The sequence below is a fragment of the Eschrichtius robustus genome, chromosome 21 (assembly GCF_028021215.1).
Source record: "Eschrichtius robustus isolate mEscRob2 chromosome 21, mEscRob2.pri, whole genome shotgun sequence".
NCBI classification, from domain to species: Eukaryota; Metazoa; Chordata; class Mammalia; order Artiodactyla; family Eschrichtiidae; genus Eschrichtius; species Eschrichtius robustus.
Window position 1 is genome coordinate 31277119 of NC_090844.1, and position 27077 is coordinate 31304195.

The 27077-nt window shown below is 37.1% G+C and overlaps 1 protein-coding gene across 1 annotated transcript in view; it reads left to right on the forward strand.

The window, feature by feature from the left end:
• Positions 1-7552: 7552 nt before the first annotated feature.
• Positions 7553-27077, forward strand: part of LOC137755878 (A disintegrin and metallopeptidase domain 3-like) — a 102686-nt gene continuing 83161 nt past the window's right edge. Inside the window, exons 1-4 of the mRNA XM_068531995.1 lie at positions 7553-7610; positions 8182-8264; positions 11706-11761; positions 18114-18192. Coding sequence (XP_068388096.1) covers positions 7553-7610; positions 8182-8264; positions 11706-11761; positions 18114-18192 — 276 coding nt within the window. The remainder of the gene's footprint in view (positions 7611-8181; positions 8265-11705; positions 11762-18113; positions 18193-27077) is intronic.

Below are 27077 nucleotides of genomic sequence, written 5' to 3' on the forward strand. Positions count from 1 at the left end.
TTAGATATATAAAAACTTATTTGTAAATGTCACCTAATCATGCTGAAAAATAAAAAAGAAATATTAAAAATTTTAAGAATTGAAGCATCAGTGAGATAGGAATGGTCAAAATTTAGAACACTGACAACAGATGCTGGCAAGTTTGTGGGGCAACAAAACACTCATTCATTGCTGGTGGGAATGCGAAATGGTAGAGACAGCCAGTCGAAGACAACCTGGGGATATTTCACAAAACTAAACATACTCTTACAATCCAATCCAGCCAGCCATCACACTCCTTGGTATCTACCCAACGGAGCTGAAAACTTAATCCCACACAAAAACCCTGCAAATGTACGTTTTATAGCAACTTTTTCAACATTGTCAAAAATTGGAAGCAACCAAGATGCCTTTAAGTAGGTGAATGGATTCATAAACCATAGTGCATCCAAACCATGGATTATTATTCAGTGGGAAAAAGAAATTAGCTATTAAGCCACGCCAATACATGGAGGAACCTTGAATGTATATTACTAAGTGAAAGAAACCAACCTGAACGGCTGCATATTGTATGATTCTAACAACATAACAATTTGGAAAAGGCAAAACTATGGAGAAAGTTAAACGTTGCCCGGGGTTACAGTGGCAATGAACGATGAATAGGCTGAACACAGAGGATTTTGAGGGCACTTAAAATACTCTCTATGATACTATAGCGATGGATACATGTCATTATATGTTTGTGCAAGCCCACAGAATACACAAGACCAAAAGTGAAATGAAATGTCAACCATGCACTTTGGGTGATTATAGTGTGCCCACATAGGTTCCTCAACTGTAACAAATCTACCACTGTGCTTGGGGAGGTTATTAAAGACGAGCTATGCATATGTGGCTCCAGAGGATATCTGGAAAACTCTATACCATTGTCTTAATTTTGCTGGCAACCTAAAACTGCTCCCCCCCAAAAAAAAAAAATCTTAAGAAATGGAGGGATAAAGACTTTTCCAGACAAAAGCTGAATTATTTCTCACCACTACATCTGCATTACAAGAAATACAAATGAGAATTCATCACCTTGAAATGAAAGGGTGCTAAAGAGCAACATGAGAGCAAAAGAAAGAATGAAAGTCATTGGTGAAGGAAAATGCGCAGGAAATTTCAAATACTATATTACTGTATTGGTAGTGATTAAATCACTTTTAATTCTAAAATAAAAGTTAAGAAACAATAGTATATAAAAATAACTGTAACTAAAATCATGTTAAAAGTTACACAATATGAAATAATGTAAATTGTGACACCAATAACATAAAATGTATATGAGGGGGAGTAGTAAAATTGTAGACTTTTTGTATGTTATTGAGGTTTTTATCAGCTTATAGTACACTGTTATAGCTGTATGATATTTCATGTAAGGCCCATGGTAACCAAAATGAAAATATCAATAAAGGTTACATAACAGAAAAAGACAAATCAATACACATGGAACCAAAAAAAAAATCAATGAAACTCAAGAAAAGACAGCAAGAGAGGAAAAGACAGACAAAAGAACTAGTCAATCAATCAATCAAACAAGTAACTAAAAGGCATTAGTAAATAACTTCCCTATCAATAATCACTTCAAATGTAAATGTTTAGATGCCACAAACAAAAGATGTCAAGAGGCTGAAAGGGGGGGGCAGGTTTCAACTCGATACTGTCTGCAGGAATTTCACTTTAAATTGAAGGACATAACAGCGGCTGAAGGTAAAGGGATGGAAAATATATATTCCAAATAAATGGCAACCGAAAGAGAGCAGGTGTTTAATAGGGAAGAACACGTCTGACTCCATATTAGATCTGTTCCTTTTACTTTACCCTTTGTGCTCTGTTGCCTGGGCTTAGTCAGGCTGGCTCTGCACCTTTTGTGAAAGAATGTTGCCTATGGCTTTAAATGTACAGGACAGCCTGACCCTGACTTGACCTGAACAGAGAGTAACATTTGTCTTGTTGGAGGTTTACAGGAACATCCTGACCTGACCTACATGGACGGCAGCAAGAACAAAGGATCCAACACCAAGAAGTTTGCAGCAACTAACTACAGCCCTCCCTCAGCTTGCCTTTAAAAGGGCTTTGCTGACAGCCTTTGGGAAATTCAGGCTTTTTAAGGCAGAAGCCACCCGTCTCCTTACACGGCCCTGCAATAAACCTTTCTCTGCTCCAAACTCCGACGTTTCGGTATAGTTTGGCCTACTGTGTGTCGGGCACAGGTGTTGCTATACTTACACCAGACAGAATAGACATAAAGTCAAGACAGTCACAGGAGTCAAAGAAGGACATTTTATAATGATTAAAGGGTTAGTCCATCAGGAAAAGATAACCATTATAAATATATACACCCTCAGCATTAGAGCAGCTAAATACACCCACAGCAAACACTGACAGAATGTGAGGAGAGATATAGACAGCAATACAATAATAGAAGGGAACTTCAATACCACACTTTCAGTAATGGGTAGCGGAAGCAGAACAGGAGATGATTAGGAAACAAAATAGAGGACTTAAATAACATTATAGCCAAAATCTACCCAGCAGCTACATACAGAACATTCCCCTCAAAAGCAGCAGAACATACATTCTTCTCAAGTGTACACAAGCTTTCCCCACAATAGATTATATGTTTGGTCACAAAGTAACTCTTAAGAAATTTAAGAAGATTTAAATCATACAATGTGTCCTTTCTGAAGATGTTTTGGAATGAAACTAGAAAGGAATAGCGGAAGGATAAGTAAAAAATCCACAGCTATGTGGAAATTAACAACATACTTTTGATCAACAAAAGAATCAAAAAGGAAATTTAAAATATCTTGAGACAAATGAAACAGAAAACACAACATACCAAAATTTATGGGATCCAGTGAAAGCGGAGGAAAGAGGTAAATGTATAGCTACAAACAAATACATTAAAAAGATCTCAAATTAATAAACTAACTTCACATCTCAAAGAACTAAAAGAAGAACAAAGAAAGCTCAAAGTAGCAAAAAGAACATAACAAAGAATAGACCAGGAATAAAATAATACGTAGAAAAACAATAGACAATATCATAAAACTAAGAGTTGGTCTTTTGAAATGATAAATAAAATAGACAAAACTCTATATAGATTAAGAAAAAAAGTTTCAAAACTAAAATCAGAAAAATGAAAGCTCATGCTACAAAAATAAGAAGGTTCAAAAGAAAATAATATGAACATTATATACCAACAACCAGATACCATAGAGGATGGATAAATTCTTAGCGACATGAAACCTAAGAAGAGTGACTCATGAAAAAAATAGAAAATCCGAACCGACCTGTAACTAGTATGGAGACTGAATCGGTAATCACAAACCTCCTAACAGGGAGAAGCCCAATACCAAATGGCTTCACTGGTGAATTCTATAGACCACTTAAGTAAGAACTAACACAAGCTTTCTCAAATGCTTCCAAAAAATAAAAGAGGGGGGAACACTTTCAAAGTCATTGTATGCAGCCAGCATTACTCTGATACAAAAGTCACATGGAAAGAACAGTACAAGCTAACATCCCTCATGAATACAGATGGAAAAGTGCTCAACAAAATACTAGTAAACCAAATCCAGTGAAATCTAGCACCTTAAAATGGTCATACACCATGACCAAGTTAAATTATTCTTGCAATGCAAGAATGGTTCAACATTCAAAAATCAATGTGATAAAACACATTAAAAGGACAAAGAGTCAAAATTACATGATCATCTCAATATACACAGAGAAATAATTTGTCAAATTTCAGTATCTATCATAAGAAAAACTCTCAGCAAACTAGGAATAATATGAAATCAGCACAACCTAATAAAGACCACATATGAGAAGCCCACAGCTAACAACATATTCAACAGTAAAACCTGAAAACTTTTCCTCTAAGATCAGGAACAAGGCAAGGACACCCACCCTCACCAATTCTATTCAATCTTGGATGGGAAGTTATACCTAGGAAGAGAAAAAAATAAAAAGGCATCCAAATTGGAAAGAAAGAAGTAAAAATATCTTTGTTTGCAGATGACATGATCTCATAGATAGCAAAGCCTAAAGACTCCACAAAAGCCCTCAAAGTTTTAGAACTAACAACAAGTTCCATAATATTGCAGAATATATAATCAACATTCAATAATGAGTAGCATTTCTCTACTTACAGAGAACTGTTTGTAAGGAAAGGGAAATTAAGAAAACAAATCCATTTACAAGATCACACACACACAAAATACCTACAAACAAATTTAACCAAGGAGGTGGGAAATTGTACTCTGAAAACTACAACGTATTGATGAAAGAAATTAGATAAGACACAAACAAAGAAGACATCCAGGTGGCCAATACGTAGATCACTAGTTACCAGAAAAATGCAAATTAACACCAAAATGTTATTTTTGTGAGATATCACCTCACGACTGTTAGGATGGCTATTATCATGTGAACAAAGGACAAAGAGTGCTGTTGAGGGTGTGGGAAACTGGAACTGTTGTACACTGTCACTGGGAAGAGCATATGAAATGGCTGCTATAGAATATAGTAAAAATGAAAAACAGAACTTCCCTGTGATACAGCAATGTCACTTGTGGGCAGTTACGCCAAAGAACTGACACAGGAGCTGCAGGAGATATTGACACTGCTATGCTTACTGCAGCACTATCTGCAAGAGCCAAGATGTGAATAAAACCTACGTGGCCATCCACAGAGGAGTGGATAAGAAAATGTGGTATATATGTATTCTATGGAATACTAGATAGCCTTAAAAAAGAAGTAAGTTATGCAATATGCGACAACATGATTCACCTTGAGGACATTGTGATAAATGAAATAGACCCATCACAGAAAGACAAATACCACATGACTCCATTTCTATGATGTATTTAGACGTCAAATGCATACCACCCAAAAGTGGAATGGTGTTTGCCAGGGGCTTGGCCAAGGGGAAATGATGAGGTACTATTTAATGGGCATAAAGTTTCAGTTAAGCAAGATGAACAATAAGCTCCAGGACCTTCTGTAAAACATACTGATGTCAACAGTAATGTAACGTATGCTTAAAATTTGTTAAGAGACTAGAACCCATATTAAATATTTTTACCACCTTAAATTTAAAAAAAATATATATATATATATAAATTCAGAAAAAAGTCAACAGAAATCCTCACAAAATTGATGAAGGACATAAACATTTAGATTCTGGAAACGGATCAAACTGGAAATAGAATGGGTCCAAAGTCACTCACAACAAGAAAGATCATGACTAAACTGAAAACAATAAAAATATCTTCAAAGAAACCAGACAGTAATGTCATATAACCTGTAGAAGAACACCAGTTTGAATGACAGTACATTTCTCATCTGAAAGTCATGAAGTCTCAAAGGAAATACAAGAGCAATTCTCACACGTTGACAGGAACACTACTGTCCAACATAAATTCTACATCTGGCAAATTTATCCTTTAAGAATGAAGGAAAAATAGAGACTTCCTCCGACAGAGGAAAACTAACAGATTTAGTCTACAGCACACATACCCTAAGATAATGGCAAAAAGAAACTCCAAGAAACAAAGGTAATTACATCACAAAAAGGCTTGGGTAGTCTTAAGGAACTGGGACAAATAGAATGGTTTAAAATAGGGGTAAATATAACGAACTATCCTTTCCCTCACGCAGTCCAGCAAAAATAAAATACTCATATCTTTTAAGTGATTTCTTAATACATGCGTATCTGAAACACCATTGGACATTGATGTTTGTCCCAGCCTTCTGTGGCACTGTAATTTGTAGAAGTGATGTTTCAGTGTCTGCAGTAAGGAAAACAGGTGTGAGCGTTCCCCAGCGCACGGCAGCATCCTTATCCTTCTCTTACGTGTCCTCTCCGATCACATCACTCGTGGATCTTCCAAGCCCCAGCGCGCGCGCACACGCACACACACACACACACACACACACAATATCACACTGCGCAGGGTTCTAGGAAGAGGCTCCTCTAGAAGCGGGAGTGTTACTACCCCAGCACCGTCCAGAGACCCTCGGGGCTGGCTGACCTCAGCCCTGGGTAGGTGAAGAAGGGCTGCTCCCAGGACCCCATCCAGGTTCCCTCCTCCCCCCACCTCCCTGGAAGACAGGCGCCCCCTCCTGCGGTGCAGGGCCCCGGAGTGAGGGACAACTATCCCAGTCCTGCTCGGAGCCCTCCGACCAGCGGGCCCGCCAGGACCCTGAAACTGGGCGGGCTCGGACCCGACGCCGGACTCTCCCCAGCCCTGCCTGGGCTTCTGGAGCAAGGAGGGCGACGCCCCCCGCGCCAAGGGACCCTGCGCGGTCCCTTGAGGGGGCCACCCTCCTATCCAGCAGGGTCCTCACTTACAATGGCCCGCGGAGGTCAGCCGGCCCAGCCCTGAGAGGAGCAGCAAGAGAGACAGCATTGCGTGGCCCGCCGGCCTTGCCACCGGGAGGGCGGTTCACTGGAAACGGTGCAGCGAGCGCGCGGGGCCCTGCGCCCTAGGTCCCGGCGGGGAGAGGCTGGGAGGGAGGGCAGAGCGGAGGGGCGGGGTGGGGCGGGAGCGGAGGGGCGGGAAGGGAGGGCAGAGCGGAGGGGCGTGGAGGGGCGGGGCGTGGCGTGGTGGGGTGGGACTGGGGCGGGGAAGGATTGGAGTTGTCCGACCGGGCTGGAGGGCTATGTACTATGCTATGTATAGTATGATGTCATTTGCAAAGTTATGCATTCAGTTCAAATTCTAGGGATCCAGACTTTTATTTCCAACAACCTGTTGAATACCTGATAGTCCACAAATGCCTGAAATTCAACGTATCTTCAACCAAACTTATTATCTCCCAACTCCTGTACAAATCTGCTTCTTGTAAATGTGTTGCCACTGTAATTTCAGTTGCCTAGTCATTAACAATTTCAGTAGCCTTCATATAAAGTAGTCAACAAACCTGTCTTTTCTATATCTATTATAAGGGTAAACACAAATCTATAAAATAAAACATTAATTTTCTCTGGTACCAGAAATGAAAAAGGACTCTTCTTTCTCTCTCTCTCTCTCACACACACACACAGGCACAGGCACACAGACACTCCCTTTTCTTAGACAACTTCCTTTAAAAACATGTAATTGTTAATCCTTTCTCTGTCTCTTGAAGGTGTAAATCTTTTTGAAAATTAAGTGCGACTCTTGCCAGCTTTACATTCCAGGGATGTTTTTCTTAAGGACTTTGTAGTCATCTGTTGCAATCATAAGCATTATGGAAAATAGCTCTCTGTATCCTTGGCACCTCGGGATTTAGTCTTCAGCCCGGCCCCTCAGCTTCCTCCCAGCCCCTCTGCTGCAGGCTTCCAGGCCCGCCCCGCCCCGCCCCGCCCCTCCGCTCTGCCCTCCCTCCCAGCCCCGCCCCTCCACCCTCTCTGCCCTCCCACCCCGCCCCTCAGCTCCCTCCCCTCCCCGACGGGACCTAGAGCGCAGGGCCCCGCGCGCTCGCTGCACCGTTTCCAGTGAACCGCCATCCCATCCCGGTGGCAAGGCCGGCGGGCCACGCAATGCTGTCTCTCTTGCTGCTCCTCTCTGGGCTGGGCCGGCTGACCTCCGCGGGCCATCGTAAGTGAGGACCCTGCTGGATAGGAGGGTGGCCCGTCGTCGCAGGGTCCCTTGGCGCGGGGGGCGTCGCCTTCCTTGCTCCAGAAGCCCAGGCCGGGCTGGGGAGAGTCCGGCGTCGGGTCCGAGCCCGCCCAGTTTCAGGGTCCTGGCGGGCCCGCTGGTCGGAGGGCTCCGAGCAGGACTGGGATAGTTGTCCCTCACTCCGGGGCCCTGCACCGCAGGAGGGGGCGCCTGTCTCCCAGGGAGGTGGGGGGAGGAGGGAACCTGGATGGGGTCCTGGGAGCAGCCCTTCTTCACCTACCCAGGGCTGAGGTCAGCCAGCCCCGAGGGTCTCTGGACGGTGCTGGGGTAGTAACACTCCCGCTTCTAGAGGAGCCTCTTCCTAGAACCCTGCGCAGTGTGATATTGTGTGTGTGTGTGTGTGTGTGTGTGTGTGTGTGTGCGCGCGCGCGCGCGCGGGCGCTGGGGCTTGGAAGATCCACGAGTGATGTGATAGGACAGGACACGTAAGAGAAGGATAAGGATGCTGCCGTGCGCTGGGGAACGCTCACACCTGTTTTCCTTACTGCAGACACTGAAACATCACTTCTACAAATTACAGTGCCACAGAAGATTAGGACAAACACCAGTGACGGCGGTGTTTCAGAAACGCATGTAATTAAGAAATCACTTAAAAGATATGAGTATTTTATTTTTACTGGACTGCAAGACCCAAATCAATTCATGCATACCCCTTCATGAAATTTTGTGTCCTAATGACAGTGTTCAAGAGACGTTTTGGTTTTGTCTGAGGGAGAGCAAGTGTTTTGTTTTCATTTCCCAAGTAATAGATGAACGTTACGGAACAATTTTAAAACACAGACTCAGAGAAAAGAAATGCCCCGAATTCCTATCCCACAAAATGGCGTCTACAGTCTACTGGACTGTTCTCTAGAAAAGATGTACGTTTAAAAATACTTTCTACGTTTAAAATGCCTTCTATGTAAGTGAGGCCATACTAATATTTAGCTTGTAGCATGATTTTAAAATGACAGTATATAAAGCGTATCTTCATGCCTGTATTTACATACATAGGCATATATAAAGCTTTGTAAAAAGTAAAAGTAATGTTATTTCTGATCTGCTTAGAATAGTAAAGCGTGTACATTATGTACATTGTAAAGTTAAATCTAGACAGTACAGAGACGTTAAGAAAGTGAATGGCCGCCTCACTTTCTAAAGGCAGTAAGTTTGAAGGAAATGAAGTTTTAGAGACATACATACACACATGCACATATACTTTTAATGATCATTTATGAGAGTTGTAATTGGCTTTTTCATTTATGTGTAGAGTTAGGATTTATTTTTATGATAATCCAGCCCTGTCATTATTTTTCCTAACTTCATGATAACTTATGTGTAACATCATATAGCATTTCAAATTTTATACATGCAGATAGTTTCATAAACCTTCCTGAATAGTCAATAGGATCAACAGGCAAGCCACTATAAAAAATTTTGATAAGCATTGCAAAATGTCTGCTGGAAAAGTTGCATTATATTTGACTCCCATTAACAGAAATAGTGACGCCTATCTTCCAGAGGCCTCTCCAGGTCTCTTCAGTCTTCTTATCTTTGCTCTTGTGTACATCCTAGTGAATGCTTCACTTTTAACAGGTATTTTTTGGTTAAGTCTTAACAAGAGATGTCTTTCTGTATATTGACTATTTGAATCATTTTGTTAGCTGTCAGTTTCTTTCTGGTTTTGACTTCTTTTTTAATAAGAATTAGCAGCTTTGGATAGGACCCTTTGTTTTCAAGAAGGAAGAAGTGTTGATGTAAACATACACAGGGATGGCAGAGGAATCCAATGATTAGAACCTCAGTGGCAAGATCGTAGAGGAATGTCCTCAAATGCCAGCTGAAAAACTGTACTAGACACTGGGGCAGGTTTTATAGAGTGGTCTACTTCTGACTGGCTCACTTTGTGGTACCAAGAAACACCAGCGATTATGTATTTATAAAAGCTATCACACCCCCAAAATGAATGTCTGGAGATGCTGAAATGTTTAGGAGAGTATAACGTACACTGGGAAGATGCTACCAAAAGAAAACATGAGGATCCATGATAATAGCAGGAAAAAGACAGTATTTGGTACACACACATGTGCGCATGCATACACACACACACACACACACCCCAACATTATGAGATAAGCATCGTTACTTAATAATAATAAAATATTCAGTTCCCAGGGAACATATAACAATTCTAAATTTGTATGAATTTAATAAAATGTCCTCAGCATATATAAAATGAAAACTGATAGCACGACAGGGAGACATTTTCAAATCCATTTCCATAGAGAGATCTTAAAGTGTTTTTCTCAATTTTATGATTGGCCAATCATAAAATTCTTCATAAAGAGAAAGAAAATTTGAACAACAAAAATAAACATTTTATTGATGGATAAAGTGAACCCAATGAAGTTTATGTATTGTTTTCCCCTTTCTGCTCTATGTTAAGACTTGCTAGAGTCTAGGGATATCACACATGGGGCTTTTAGTTAATGATAAAACCTCTGGTGCAGCAAGACAAAGAGAATTCAGGCAAATATCAGGAATCCAGGGAGCATCCGCAATGAGCTAGCTCTCCGTGAACCCAACCTCTGTGCTCCCAGAGCACGCTGAGTCTCTGGCTTGAAATCACAAGATTTATGGGAGGAAGTTTGGCTTTGGGAGAGCTCCTTGAAAAGCTTTCAGTGACTTTTTAAGTAGCCAAGCCAGTCTTGTCAAACTAGTTAGGGAAATACAACAGAAGCTAACCCTGGCCAGGGGAGTTTTGAACCCTACACAGTGCATTATAAATCTCTCTGCCCTTGTCAGCCAAGAGTCAGAAACACCCATACTTGTCGGTATCCCTAGAAATAGATAAGAGCTTTTCTAATCAAGCTGCACTTAATGCTCTATCTCCGTTGTAAATAATGCTTCTCAAGACTAGTTCTCATACTTTTCAAGAATATATAGCGTCATTCAACAGAATTGACCACAGCAAGGAAAATAAATAAATAAATGAAACGCAAGTACGGATAGTACAGAACTCATCACCTGGCAACAATACAATTAGGTTAAAACTTAACAGAAGGACTGAAAAATGTATTTGGACATTTAAAAATATACTGCTACATAATTCACGGGTTGAAGGAGAAATCATAAATCACAATGGATATTAAATAATAAACAATGAACGAGAATGAAGAAATTACAAAGAAAAATTTGAATCCTGCTCTGAAGATGGCATAGGAGCATAATTTATAACCACAAATAATTAAACAGGTGACAAAAAATGGTCAGCAATTTAAAATTAGAAAAATAATTATAACCTTAAAATTCTTAAAGATGCTGCTTAAATTAAGAAGTAGAATTAATGAAAGACAAAAGTAAGCTGAAGTAGCCTGGATTCACAATGTCAAAAGTTGATTTCTGAGAAGAATATAAAACAGAACTTTTGGTGAGATAGACTAAGGAAGACGAAAAGGAGAAGGAAAAGATGTACTGTTAGAAATGAGACACACAAATGTGGATTGGCCAATTGGATATGAATTGCTAATATCATTCTTTAGGAATTGCCTTTTAACTTTCTTAATGGTGTCTTTAGGTGAACATCAGATTTTAGTTTAATTTTAGTTTACTCTTAAAAGGGGACTCGCTTTGTATTGTTTAATTTTCCATTTATTTGCTCTAAAAATTGCAAAGTAGGAAAAGATAATAAAATTCAAGTTTCTTCAAAGGTTACTCAGCATTTCTAAATGTAACCATTTGAAGTTAAAAATTTGATTATGATACTTAAATGCTAATGACTAATGCTCTTACTTTTGAAATAGATTTAGACTCCTAGATTTTATGTAAGTTTGATTATGATTAATTCTGTCACACATTCCAAGATTGAAGAAAGATAACTGCAACTATAATTATATATATATATAATTTTGATACACTCATGATACAATCCATGCTTATATGAAAGAGTACATATATTTTTAAAAATTAGGGCTTTTGAGTTTTAAGGATTTGAAATATCTAATAATTACATTCTCTCTGACTACTTTGCTGTAGGTCACCTATGCCATCAAAATTGACAGGAAAACATACACTCTCCACCTTGAAAAACAGTAAGTGGCCATGCTTCTTTTCATACAGTTGTTTTTAGTTTCTTACATTTTTACAATGACTACCTTAAATTTAGCCTAAATTTAGAGCCTAAATATTCAAGAGCATAAAGGTTATATTTATTTAATATATTAAGTCTTCTTGGTGATTCATGTCAGGCTAGAATTTCGAGTCTTTATCTTTAGATTTTTAAATCTAATATTCAAACCCAACTGTAATTTAATGATATAAATATTAAAGTATATCAGATACATGAAAATCATTTTATGTAACTCCTTAAAGTATAATTATAATCGCAACTATTAAGGGAGTAAGTTTATCTGTCCATGATTAATTTTATTTGTTTCATGTCATTTTACATAATTATACGATTTTAAGCATTTTACTTGATATTACACTCTAGTTTTGTCTCATTTTGCTATAGGATATATTTTTAATCTCTTCAGTTTTCTACTTCCACTCTGTGAGGAAACCAGTATCAATATCCTGTGTGTATCATTCCATGATTTTCTATTTTAAATTTCATCTTTACCTGAAATAAAACATATAGAAACCTACCAAAAAAGGGGTTTTTTTGTTTTGTTTTGTTTTGTTTTGTTTTTTTGCACAGATGGAAATAGTGTTCTGCAAGTGTCAGGCCTTATTTAATAATGGCACTTATTTTCTTGCTCTATGTATAAATTTTTACTCATTTTTAATGGATGAGATCCCATAGTATGTAATATTGATGGGTGATGAAGTTATTTCCAGGAATTGTCACTATAGAGTCTGACAATAAACATCTTTATCTGTGTATTCTTATACAATAGAGATTTTGTTTCATAGTCTTGATATCAATAAATGGGCTTCTGGATCAAGCAGGATGAGTGCTGATAATAGTGGTAATAGTAATAATAATAAATAATAATAATGAAAGCAACCAAAGCAACTGACATTTATTGAGCACGTACCATATTCCAGGCGTATTTCTGAGCAATTTGCAGGTAGTAACTGACTAATTTTCACAACCGCCTCTAAGGTAGGCCTTCTTTATTACTCACATTTTATAGCATGTAAAGATTTTGAGAGATATTGCCAGTTACTTTCTAAAAACCGTAGCAGTTTAGATTTCCAAAAGCATGCGTGATGTACTAAAATATTGTATCTCATCTTAATGTCAGGTTGTATTTCCCTAAATGATTTCTCTAAATAGTTATTGGCTAGTTCATTTTCCTGTATGGGGTGTGCCTATTCGCGTAGTTTTCTTATTATTATTTCTTATCATTTTAATACACTTTATTTTTTAGAGCAGTTTTAGGTTCCCAACAAAAGTGAGTGGAAGGCGCAGAGATTTCCTGTATATCCTCACACCCCACACGTACATAGCTTCCTCCGTTATCAACATTCCCCACCAGAGTGATGTATTTGCTGTAACTGATGATCCTGCATTGACACATCATTCATTATCACCCAAAGTCCGTAGTTTATATTAGCACGCTATTTTTTATATTGTTTTTTTCTATGAATGAATAAAAATAAAAAAGGAAAATTCTGAGATTAGTATAAACAATTAAGTTCTTACCATGAATGATGCACATGTAAGCATTTTTCCTACATATTAAAAAAAAGGGTACATGGCCATAATAATGAAATCTATTATTCCCATACCCAGACCTCTTCAATCGTCTCATTCCCCAGTGCTGATTACCATTATGATATTGACACATATTCTTCTGCTATATTTTTAGGGTCTTTCATCCATATGTCTAAAGATCAATAAAAATCATGTTTTGATGCGTCCTTCAAGTAGACATGAATGGCACAAGAGTGTATATTCCATTATACAATTTGTTATGGTAGGTCAGAAGGGTAGGTAAGGGTGGACCTTAACATGGTGAATCACAAAAGTGACCCCAATTCTTTGCCTTCCCCTGTATCTTCACTCTTTGCCGTATCACTTTGAGGTTCTCTCATCAAGAGGTGGAGTGTATACAACTCAACAACCACCTCACACTCAGTCTTCATGGGTGTGAAGAGCCCAAGGTGAGAAGGGCTCTGTGCTTGGATTCATGCTCTTCTGATGCTATCCTGAGATTCTTAATACTTTTGAATGAGAGGCCCCACATTTTCATTTTACTTTGGGGGCCCGGCAAATTACTAGCCCAGTTTGGGGCTATGTCACTTACTTTAGCCAGAGAGATGTTGGCTGACTTGATTCCAACACAGGCTTGAAAAAGCTGTTGCGCTTTTCTGCTTTCCATCTTGTTTGTCTGTCATCCCCATGAGAATATGCTCGGGCTTAGCTTGCTGGACGATTAAAGACATGTGGATCACAGCCAAGGTGCTCTGTTTATCCCTACAGCAGCCAACATTCAGCTGAATCGTGTACCACTGAGCAAGCCTGGCCACAATTAGCAGAGCTGCCATGGCTACCCACACATGACCCAAAAGAGTGAGCAATAGGTACTTATTATTGTTCGTTGTGCAACATTTTGCATAATATTATTTGTTGAGATTCATTCATAATGATATGTGCAAAACGGGTTTGTTTTTTAAAATGCATCTGTAGCCATCAAATGAATATATCCCATTAATTATTTATCCTCCCATATTTACAGCAAGAACAGCTCTATCATGGACATCCTTGGCCATGACTTCCTGGGCCCCAGTGAAATTGATGGATTATAAATAAGAAATTTCTCAAGTGCTATATAATGCCAGTTTTCTTCTTCAAAAGCCTTGTAACCAATTTTTACTCATGCCAATAGCTTAAAAGTATTTCTTTTCTCTACATTCTCGACAAAATGAATATCTTCACACACTTATTTTTGTTAATTAGTGGATGACAAATGCTGTTTTATTGTTGTTTTAATATGCACTTCACTGGTTATTAATAACACTTAGTATCTTTTCCAGTGTTTACTGACCGTTCTCATTGACTTGCTTTTCCTGAGATTTTGGTGGGGTTTTTTTTTGCCGGGGGCGGGGGGGGTCGTTATTTTTTATTCATTTGTTTTGAGTTATTTATTTTCAAACTATGGCTTTATCTTTCTGTTTTTCTGGTTTTTGTTCCATGATCTATCGTGGGAAGTTTTGTTTTCTGTAGATATTAACACTTGATCTCCTCTATATGTTGCAATTATGCCACCTAGATTATTGTCTTCTTCCTTTGTTTTGGGGATTTATTGCTATAAAAATGAAATTTTCATATACTCATTATATTTGTATTTTCTATCCTAGGTTCTCAGATTCCTCTCTTGTGTCTCTTAGATCCTGAAGTGATAGCATCACATTCGTATAGTATTTCTTAAAATTCTTTTTCCACTTAAGATGTAAATTCACTGCTTTCAGTTTCTTTAACAACAGTATTGCATTTTCCAACTTTCTTCAAAGCTTCTTTTTACTTTTTTCTTTTTATTGCAGCTTTATGCTGACTTGGGTATCGTTTAGTTAGAATAACTTCAGATTATTTTCTTCAGATGGAATCTGCAGATGGCATGCTTCCCGAATCAGTGCATGTCTGCAGATGTCTCTCTTGTTCTCATAACTGAATGACATTTGGCAATGTGTAGAATTTGTGAGTCATATTTCTTTTCTATAAATTTTTGCAATTTGATATAGTCTGTGTGAAGTGAGTTTTCCAGTATGTTTTCTGTGTGTGGGTGAGTGTGAGTTTGTGTGTGTGTGTGTGTGTGTGTGTGTGTGTGTATTACATTAATACTCCCTAATATATCCCAAGTCCCTAAACTTTTCATTTTAATTTTCAGTCCCTATGCATTTTTTTTCTTCTATGGGAAATCAATGCTTTCATCCTGGGTCTTATTTGTCTGTGCTCCATATCATAGTTTTTTCTACAACTATGATCAAATCTTTATTTTTGACATGCATTTTACCAGCATTTGTCCTCTGTTGGCTAGGCCTATAATTCTGTTCACAGTAAGCAAATTCTCTTCGATACATTTATTGAGTTATTTAATATTAACTGTCATGTGTTTTAGTTTCAGAGTATACTTTTTTTCTCTTGGAATGATCTCCTTGGAATGCTTATTAATTTCTCTTGAAATTAAGATTATTTTGTTCATCAATGCTACTTCATTCGGAACTAACTTTTAAGTTTTGCCTGCTTTTTATTGTTCATTTTCCTTTCATTGGACGTTGTTTTCTTTCAGTGCTCATTTGTATTTTTGTTATGTCACTGATTAAGGCAGACTGTTTTGTTGTTTCATACGGAAGCCAAAACTATGCCTTTGAAAAAGGGCCCAGGCTGAATAAACTCGCAAACAAAATTTTTATCCTTTTAATAATGCTTGTCAAATATCTGTTAAGGTTTTTAATCTTGAATTTCTTTTTCCTGGGAACTACTTCTGGATTTCCACTTCCACCACCTCCATTTAAATGCTTACGGTTATTAAAAGGTGGCTCTGCCCCTGTTCCAGAATTCACGTTCTAGATGCTTGCACCTAAACCAACCCAGGCCATGCAGAGTTTTTCCTTGAATATATGTGGAATATAAACTGACAGATACCAGTTTTTCTCCGGGAACCTCTCTGGTTTTGTTATTTGAATTGAAGAAAAGGAAAAGTTTTCAAGAAGGAGAGGAAATAGATTGTTACAGGATATTGAATATAGTTCCCTATGCTATACAGTAGGTCCTTGTTGTTTATCTGTTTTACATACAGTAGTGTGTATCTGTTTATTCCAAACTCCTGATTTATCCCTCCCCCCCTTTCCCCTTTGGTAACCATAAGTTTGTTTTCTGTGTCTGTGAGTCTATTTCTGTTTTGTAAAGGAGATCATTTTTTAGATTCTACATATAAGTGATATCATAGGATATTCGTCTTTGTCCAACTTACTTTTCTTAGTATGATAAAAGAATCTGAAAAAGAATATATATATATGTATGTGTGTGTGTATATATATATATATATATATATATATATATATATATATATATGGCTGAATCACTTTGCTGTACACCTGAAACTAACACAACATTGCAAATCAACTATACTTCACTAAAAATTTTTTTAAAAAGAATGAGAGGACATGAAGGAGATAAGAAAAGTAGTGGTGAAAAAAGTACTCTGTTAACGCTCTAGTTTCTCTTCCATTCTGGCCTTCAAACCTTCTTGATGTTTGGAATCCATGAGAAATCCCAGTGTCACTGTTATGGACTAGGGTCCTTGGACTCTTTAATCAATAGAAATTGATAAGTGGCCAGAGAAGGAGTTCAGGCAAGGCTTTGTTGAGGCTCGTGCTGCAGCAGGAGGGAGCGAAAACAAGTGACAGGTTCCCTGGCTCACTCTCTGAGGAGGGTGGGCTGGTTCCTTAAATGGGGTGAAGGTAGGGGTGGATTGGTGGTCTCCCCACTTGCTTGGTGGTGCTGTGTGCAGGGATCATGTGCAGTAAGTACCCTGCTTTTGCTCCTGGCACCTCCGGAGTGGCAGTCGGTTTACGGCCTTTGTGTGTCTTATTGTTCATAATTACCCAGACTGCACGTGCAGGCAGTTAGTTTTAGTTCCTTAGAGCCCCTCTGTCTTTTGTTGCTCAAGGAGACGTGTGTCCAGGCCAAGCGCTCCAGTAAAGGGTCCCGGGTCCCAGCCTGTCTCAACCCTACAGTAAATAACGATGTTAGATTGTTCCATGATAATCACCATCCTCCTTGTAAGAAGATTTTAGTTCCATACCCTGTTTATGTCATGTTTTTCTATAGAAATAATGTATGAGATTTGAGCAAAAGACTAGAATCCCGCTTCTAAACAAAGGCTTTAAGATCCATCGTGTGCTTCTACAATTTTTCTCCTTCTGCTACGAGAAAAGCATGTTCCGTGGAGGGACCATGCTGTTTCCTAGGTTCCAGGATGAAGGCAATGTGGAGCTGAACCTGCAAGTAACCTTGTGGAAAAACATTCATTGTAATTTTAAGGCACTGGGAATTTGGAGGATGCTTTGTAGCACAGCATAACTTCACGGAAACAAGCTAATGAAAAGCGTGTATTTTTTTTGGTTTTTATCAATCCATGGCTACTTATTAGCAAATTTTAGCTGAGAGATTTATGCCATGAGATGTATTGATGGTTGAATCTATAAAAGAAAACTTTGTTGAGGGAATCTTGAAGTCCTGGATTTTACTAGACAGCAATCTGTGTCATTCCAATGCCCACACTGGTATCCGGTCATCCTGGTTCTTGTTTTCTCTTATATACCTAACGTGGTATCAGAAAGAAAGCTAGATAATGGAGAGATGAGCCCGTTTAATTTTTGCGTATTTGAGCTTATAAAATGAAATGTAAATTTGTTTAATTTCATGACTCTGGAAGTTACTTTTACTAATGCTATTATTACAACGAAGTATTATTATTTTGGTTGAATTAGGTCATTCTTAGACTCTCATTTCCTGGTATATTCATACAACAAGTCAGGGATATTGCATCCAGATTCTTCATTTGTAAAGGTAAGCTTTACTTTATGTTGTGTAGATTTTTATTATTATGTGGTGAAGGTGCCATTGGTGGGAAGAAGAAGAATGCTTTAGGCTCGGCTGAGTTACTGGGCAAGCAGATTGATCACAAACCCAAATGTAATGCGGCAATTGCTCTGAAAGCATACAGAATAGAATGACTACTTTTAAAATTTGGAACTCAGGAATCACTTACCTGAAAAGGTCATTTACACTCTCTGGAAGTAGGAGTTTGAGAGGGGAAAAAATGTGGGGAAAGGAACTAAGAAGCCACTGAAGACAGGGAGAAGTTTTGATGGAGGTACCATAGGACCTGAGCAGTGGAAACCACTTTATAGAAAGAGCACAAGAAAGTGAAGTTGCAAAAGCAATTTGGGTACAGAATCTGAACTGGTTTACATGAAAAACACAGGAATTTGAATTCAATCCCAAAATGCAGGTAAGAGTCAAGAAATGCTTAAAAGTATGTGAGAAAGTTGGCTTTAGTCTAAGGTACATATTTTGCCAGAATAGATGATGGGGAAGAGGCAAATGCGAGTGATTGGTCAGATTCTGTTTCTGTGTTGCAGTTGAGAGAGAATGAAATTTAAAATATGGTAACTCGTACAACATTTGTCTTTCTCACCATCTACAAGTAGAAAGCAGGACAAAATCCATGAGACATTTGTTTTCAGACATTTGACAAAAAAAAAAAAAAAAAAAAAATCAGGAAATCTCTCTCTGACAGAAGGAAAGCATGGAAGGCAAATCTCACACTGAACTTGGCCCTCTGACTGGGAATAACATCTTAGTTGTTTCAAAGGACTGATAAAATTAATAACCCCCAGTAAGACTTATCTAGATCAGAAACAAATTCCACCAATATTAGGGGTGAAAGGAGATATTGCTAGTCATACAGAAGATAAAATTATATCTTGGAGAATTATGACAGCTTTATGCCAATAAATTTGATGATTTAGATGAAATGGACAGCTTCCTTGAAAAGTACAGCTTATCAAGATTGAGAGAAGTAATAGAAAATCTCAATCCCTTGAAATCTATTTTTAAAAGTTGAATTCCTCAACAACCACTTTCCACAAAGAAACACCATGTTTAGTTATTCTCATACTTCACCAACCGAGAGATAGTTTGGCTCTTCCAATCTTTAAGCGATTGAAAAGAATGCTTCTGTGAACGTTCATGTACAATTGTTGTGTAGGTGTGCAGTTTTATTTCTCTGGGATACATACCCAGGAATATCATTGCCAGATCATACGGTGAGTGTATATTCATTTTTGACAGAAATTACCAATATTTTCTCCAGAGTGGCTGTACCATTTTAACTTTCTGCTGGCAATGAATGAGAGAGAAAAGAGTATCTGCATTCTTGCCATTTTGTTTGCTATTTAAATTTTACAATTTTATTTTAGCCATTGTGATAGATGTGTACTTTATCTCATGTAATTTTGACTGGCATTTCTCTGATGACTAATGATGTTGACTATAGTTTCGTGAGCTTGTCACTTTTTGTGAAATATCTGTTAATGTCTTTTGCCCATTTTCTCGTTGGACTTTTCTCGTTGGTTGGTTTTTCACTACTGATCTTTGAGGAGTTTATATATTCTAATTACAGGTCCTTTACCAGATATGCGGTTTGCAGATTTTGCTCCCAGTCTGTAATTTGTCCTTTCATCCTCATCATAAGGTCTCTGATCGAGCAGCATTTCTCCATTTTGATGAGAGTTAATTTATCAACTTTTCCTTTATGAATGGTAATTTGGCTATCAAACCTAAGAAATCTATGTTGCCCTAGAGTTCCTGAAGATTCTGTGTGTTTTTCTTTTCTAAAAGTGTTGTAGTTCTATTTACATTTAATGGTGTGTTCACCTGAGGTGATTTTGTATGAAGTGTGAGATTTGGATCAAGGTTCACTCACTTGACCAGGGATGTGGAATTGTTCCAACACTATTTCTAGAAAGGGCTGTTCTTCTGCATTGAGTTGCTTTTGCACCTTTGTCAAAAAGTCGGGGGTGGGGTCATATTGATGCGGATATATTCCTGGGTTCTTTGTTCTGTGCAGTTCTTCCATGTGACTCTCCTTCTGCCAGTATCCTGCTGTCTTCTTCAGTTTGCCTGCATATTCAGCATTTATGTTGACTAGAGTGATTCCTCCCGCTTTATTCTTATTCAAGATTTTTACACTATTCTAGATATTTTTCTTTTTCATATAAATTTTAGACTAAACTATCCTCTGTATGTAAACAACCTTGCTAGCATCGTGATAGACACTGTTAAACCTACAGATGAATTGGGGGAGAATGGGCATCTTTATTCTGTTGATTCTTCCAACCGTGAGTGCAGTAAGAATCTCCATTTGTTTGGTCTTTTTTTTAAATGTCGTTCATTAGCATTTTGTAATTGTAGCATTCAGATCCTGTGGATATTTTTTTAGGTTTATACCAAAGTATTTCATTTTCTTTGGAGCAACTGTAAATGGTACTCTATATTAATTTCAGTTTACATATGTTTGTTGTTATCTAGAAATACAACTCTCATTTGTTTGTGTCGATCTTATATCCTTAACACCTTGATGAAGTCACATATTAATTCTATGAGAGTTTGTTGTTGTTTTTTTCTGATAGATTCCTTGAGAATTTTTCCATAGTCAGATCTTTTACAAATATGGCCTTCTGTTTTCTTCTTTTTCAATCTGTATACTTTTTATCTCTTTGCTTTACCTTACTGTGCTTGTTACAACTACCGGTACTCTGTCAGATAACCATACTGATGGCAGACATCCTCAAAATTTTCCCAGTTGTAGGGATAAAGTATTCAATCATTCACCATAAGGATAATGTTTGATATAAGGTTTTTTTTTTTTAATATACTCTTTATAAAGTTATGGAAATTCACTATTTTTAGATTGCTAAGAATTTGTTTGTTTGTTTTTCTGCCCCATGAAGGGGAGGTGTGTATTTAATTGTATCGGTTGCCTTTTCTGCATCCGCTGATATGATCATATGATTTTTCTTTTTTAGCCTGTTGATATAGTGGATTGCACTGACTGATTTTCAAATATTGAAACAATACCTAGAAAATACCTTTCAAACCTAAAAACCCCACAGCTTGGTCCTGGTGTATGATTCTTTTATTCATGCCTGGCTTTGATGCGCTAATAATTTCTTGAGGTTTTTTTGGTCAAAGTTCCTGAGAAATATTGATCTGTGATTTTTCTTTTTTTGTACTGACTTTGTCTAATTTTTGGAGTAGAATAATACTGGCCTCATTAAATACACTGAGAAAGATTACCTCTTCTTTTGTTTTTCTGGAAGATATTGTATAAAATACGTGTTAATGCTTAAGATGTTTGGCAAAATTCTTCAGTGAAATCACTGGGCCTGGGAATTTTGTGTGTGTGTGTGAGTGTGTATGTGGGAGCTTTTAAATTGCCAATTCAATTTATTTAATGGTTATAGAAATATTTTGTTTATCTGTTTCCTATGTATGGCTTTGGTGGTGTGTGTTTAAGTAATTGGTCTATTTCATCTCAGTGGCATTTCGGCATGTATTTTCTTGCAATCCTCATACCCTTTTAATGGCTACAGCAGCTGTAGTGATAATGCTGGTTCACCTCCGACACTGATGATGTGTGTCCTCCCTTCTTTGTCAGTCTTGCTAGAGATTTTTCAGTTTATTGCACATATCAAAGAACCAGCTTTTTCTTGCTTTGATTTTCTTTACTGTTTTCTTATTTTCAATTTCGTAGTGTTTTGCTCGTATTCTTTTCTCCCTTATACCTTGCTTTGGGTTTATTTTGCTCTTCTTTTTCTAATTTGTTGAGGAAAAAACTTATATTATCAATACGTGACCATTCCTTTTTCTACTGTAAGCATTTTAGTACTAAAATTTCCCTCTCAACACTGTTTAGTTGTGTCTCACAACAATATGGTGAGTTTTCATGTTCATTACAGATATATGTATTTTTAAATTTTCCTTTAAGGCTTCCTGTTTGACCCGATTTTTTTAAAGTCTGTTATTTACTTTACAAGTGTTTGGAGGTTTTGGTTTTTTTTTTTTTTTTTCTGTTGTCTGTCTGTTGAATTTTAGTTTGATTTTGTTTTGGTCAGAGCATATACCTCGTATAATTTCAATTTGTTTTTAATTTATGAAGGTTTGCCTCATGATCCAGTATATTGGGCTTGTAGGTGAATGTCCTTGGATACCTGAAAAAAAAATGTGTATTCTGTTGTTCTTGGGTGGAGTGGTCCATAAACGTCATGGAGATCAGGTTGATTGATGCTGCGTTTCAGTTCTATATTTTGCTGATTTTTGGTCTAGTACTAGCAATAACCTATTGGAGTGTGTTGAATTCCTCCTTTACTGTTGTGGTTTTTGTCTTTCTCTTTCAGCTGTACCAGGGTTTGCTTCACATATTTTGAAGTTCTGTTGTTTGATGCTTATACATTTAGGATTGCTCTGCTTCTTGATAAGTGGATACTTTTATGATCACATAGTGACTCTCTTTCTCCCTTGTAGATTTCTTTGCAATTAAGTTCACTTTCTCTGATATGATTTTTATCAATATTTGCATGACATATTTTCCATTCTTTTTATTTCAGTCTACCTATAAATTTATGTCTGTAACTGAACCACTTTGCTGTACACCTGAAACTGACACTACCTTATAAATCAACTATACTCCAATATAAAATAAAAATTAAGTAAAAAAATAAAGTCATTGGAAGTGGAAAAAAATTTATGTTTGAAATGAGTTTCTTGTAGAGACTATTTTTAGTTGGGTCATAAGGTGTGGTTTTTGTTTGTTTGATTTTTTTGTTTCCTCCATCTGCCTTGGGACTCAGTATTTTATTTGGTGTTTTTAGACTATTTACATTTAAAGTAGTGATTGATATGTTAGGGCTTTTGTCTGCTATATTCTTTCCCCTTTTTTTTTTTTTTCTGTGCTACTCATTTCTTTTTTCTTGTTTTCTTCTTCTGGATTACTTGAACATTTTAAAGATTACATCATGATTTGTTTATAGTGTTTTAATGGATTTTTCCCTGTTATACTTTTCTTAGCTTTTGCTTGAGGTATTAAAATAAACATATAGAACCTAGCCTACTGTTGTGGACTTTTTACTTCTTCAAGAGAAACCCTGAAACCCAACTTCCATTTAGGATCCTTTATCCTCTGTACCTTATAAATATAGTTGCTCAAATATTCCTCTCCATACATTAAGCATAACATGATATTGCGTGATTGTTGTTTCAACTACCAGATATGATTTCAGAAACTCATGAGGGAAATGATAATTCATTATATTTACCCGTATTTTAAACCGTTCTATTTGTCCTAGTTCCTTAAGACTACCCAAGCCTTTTTGTGATGTATTACCTTTGTTTCTTGGAGTTTCTTTTTGCCATTATCTTAGGGTATGTGTGCTGTAGACTAAATCTGTTAGTTTTCCTCTGTCGGAGGAAGTCTCTATTTTTCCTTCATCCTTAAAGGATAAATTTGCCAGATGTAGAATTCATGTTGGACAGTAATGTTCTTGTCAACATGTGAGAATTGCTCTTGTATTTCCTTTGAGACTTCATGACTTTCAGATGAGAAATGTACTGTCATTCAAACTGGTGTTCTTCTACAGGTTATATGACATTACTGTCTGGTTTCTTTGAAGATATTTTTATTGTTTTCAGTTTAGTCATGATCTTTCTTGTTGTGAGTGACTTTGGACCCATTCTATTTCCGGTTTGATCAGTTTCCAGAATCTAAATGTTTATGTCCTTCATCAATTTTGTGAGTATTTCTGTTGACTTTTTTCTGAATTTATATATATATATATATTTTTTTTTTTAATTTAAGGTGGTAAAAATATTTAATATGAGTTCTACTCTCTTAACAAATTTTAAGCATACATTACATTACTGTTGACATCAGTATGTTTTACAGAAGGTCCTGGAGCTTATTATTCTTCTTGCTTAACTGAAACTTTATGCCCATTAAATAGTACCTCCTCATTTCCCCCTAGCCAAGCCCCTGGCAAACACCATTCCACTTTTGGGTGGTATGCATTTGACGTTTAAATACTTCATAGAAGTGGAGTCATGCGGTATTTGTCCTTCTGTGATGGGTCTATTTCACTTATCATAATGTCCTCAAGGTGAATCATGTTGTCCCATATTGCATAACTTACTTCTTTTTTAAGGCTATCTAGTATTCCATAGAATACATATATACCACATTTTCTTATCCACTCTTCTGTGGATGGCCACTTAGGTTTTATTCACATCTTGGCTATTGCGGATAGTGCTGCAGTAAGCATAGCAGTGCCAATATCTCCTGCAGCTCCTGTGTCAGTTCTTTGGTGTAACTGCCCAGAAGTGACATTGCTGGATCACAGGGAAGTTCTGTTTTTCATTTTTACTATATTCTATAGCAACCGTTTCATATGCTCTTCCCAGTGACAGTGTACAACAGTTCCAGTTTCCCACACCCTCAACAGCACTCTTTGTCCTTTGTTCACATGATAATAGCCATCCTAACAGTCGTGAGGTGATATCTCACAAAAATAACATTTTGGTGTTAATTTGCATTTTTCTGGTAACTAGTGATCTACCTGTTGGCCACTTGGATGTCTTCTTTGTTTGTGTCTTATCTAATTTCTTTCATCAATACGTTGTAGTTTTCAGAGTACAATTTCCCACCTCCTTGGTTAAATTTGTTTGTAGGTATTTTGTGTGTGTGTGATCTTGTAAATGGATTTGTTTTCTTAATTTCCCTTTCCTTACAAATAGTTCTCTGTAAGTAGAGAAATGCTACCCATTATTGAATGTTGATTATATATTCTGCAATATTATGGAACTTGTTAGTTCTAAAACTTTGAGGGATTTTGTGGAGTCTTTAGGTTTTGTTATCTATGAGATCATGTCATCTGCAAACAAAGATATTTTTACTTCTTTCTTTCCAATTTGGATGCCTTTTTATTTTTTTCTCTTCCTTTGTCTACTTGCTCTAGGTATAACTTCCCATCTAAGATTGAATAGAATTGGTGAGGGTGGGTGTCCTTGCCTTGTTCCTGATCTTAGAGGAAAAGTTTTCAGGTTTCACTGTTGAATATGTTGTTAGCTATGAGCTTCTCATATGTGGCCTTTATTAGGTTGTGCTGATTTCATTCCATTCCTAGTTTGCTGAGAGTTTTTCTTATGATTGATGCTAAAATTTGACAAATTCTTTCTCGCATATATTGAGATGATCATGTGATTTTGACTTTTTGTCCTTTTAATGTGTTTTATCACATTGATTTTTGAATGTTGAACCATTCTTGCATTGCAAGAATAATTTAACTTGGTCATGGTGTATGACCATTTTAAGGTGCTAGATTACACTGGATTTGGTTTACTAGTATTTTGTTGAGCACTTTTCCATCTGTATTCATGAGGGATGTTAGCTTGTACTGTTCTTTCCATGTGGCTTTTGTATCAGAGTAATGCTGGCTGCATAAAGTGAGTTTGGAAGTGTTCCCCACTCTTTTGCATTTGAGAAGCCTTGTGTTAGTTCTTACTTAAATGTTCTATAGAATTCCCCAGTGAAGCCATTTGATATTGGGCTTCTCCTTGTTAGGAGGTTTGTGATTACCGATTCAGTCTCCGTACTAGTTATAGGTCGGTTTGGATTTTCTATTTTTTTCATGAGTCACTCTTCTTAGGTTTCATGTCACTAAGAATTTATCCATCCTCTATGGTATCTGGTTGTTGGTATATAATGTTCATATTATTTTCTTCTTATTTTTGTTGGTATATAATGTTCATATTATTTTCTTATTTTTGTGGCATGAGCTTTCATTTTTCTGATTTTATTTTTGAAACTTCTCTTTTTTTCTTAATCTAGATAGAGGTTTGTCAATTTTATTTATCATTTCAAAAGACCAACTCTTAGTTTTATGGTTTTTCTATTGTTTTTCTACTTATTATCATTTTATTCTTGGTCTATTCTTTGTTATGTTCTTTTTGCTACTTTGAGCTTGCTTTGTTCTTCTTTTAGTTCTTTGAGATGTGAAGTTAGTTTATTAATTTGAGGTCTTTTTAATGTATTTGTTTGTAGCTATACATTTACCTCTTTCCTCCACTTTCACTGGATCCCATAAATTTTGGTATGTTGTGTTTTCTGTTTCATTTGTCTCAAGCTATTTTAAATTTCCTTTTTGATTCTTCTCTTTGATTCAATTGTTGATCAAAAGTATGTTGTTAATTTCCACATAGCTGTGGATTTTTTACTTATCCTTCCGCTATTCCTTTCTAGTTTCATTCCAAAACGTGTTCAGAAAGGACACATTGTATGATTTAAATCTTCTTAAATTTGTTAAGAGTTGCTTTGTGACCAAACATATAATCTATTGTGGGGAAAGCTTGTGTACACTTGAGAAGAATGTATGTTCTGCTGCTTTTGAGGGGAATGCTCTGTATGTAGCTGCTTGGTAGATTTTGGCTATAATGTTATTCAAGTCCTCTTTTTTGTTTCTTACTCATCTCCTGTCTGCTTCCTATACCCATTAGTGAAAGTGTGGTATTGAAGTCCCCTTCTATTATTGTATTGCTGTCTATATCTCTCCTCAGATTCTGTCAGTGTTTGCTGTGGGTATATTTAGCTGCTCTAATGCTGAGGGTGTATATATTTATAATGGTTATCTTTTCCTGATGGACTAACCCTTTAATCATTATAAAATGTCCTTCTTTGACTCCTGTGACTTTCCTGACTTTATTCCGTCTGATGTAAGTATAGCTACACCTGTGCCCGACACACAGTAGGCCAAACTATACCGAAACGTCGGAGTTTGGAGCAGAGAAAGGTTTATTGCAGGGCCGTGTAAGGAGACGGGTGGCTCCTGCCTTAAAAAGCC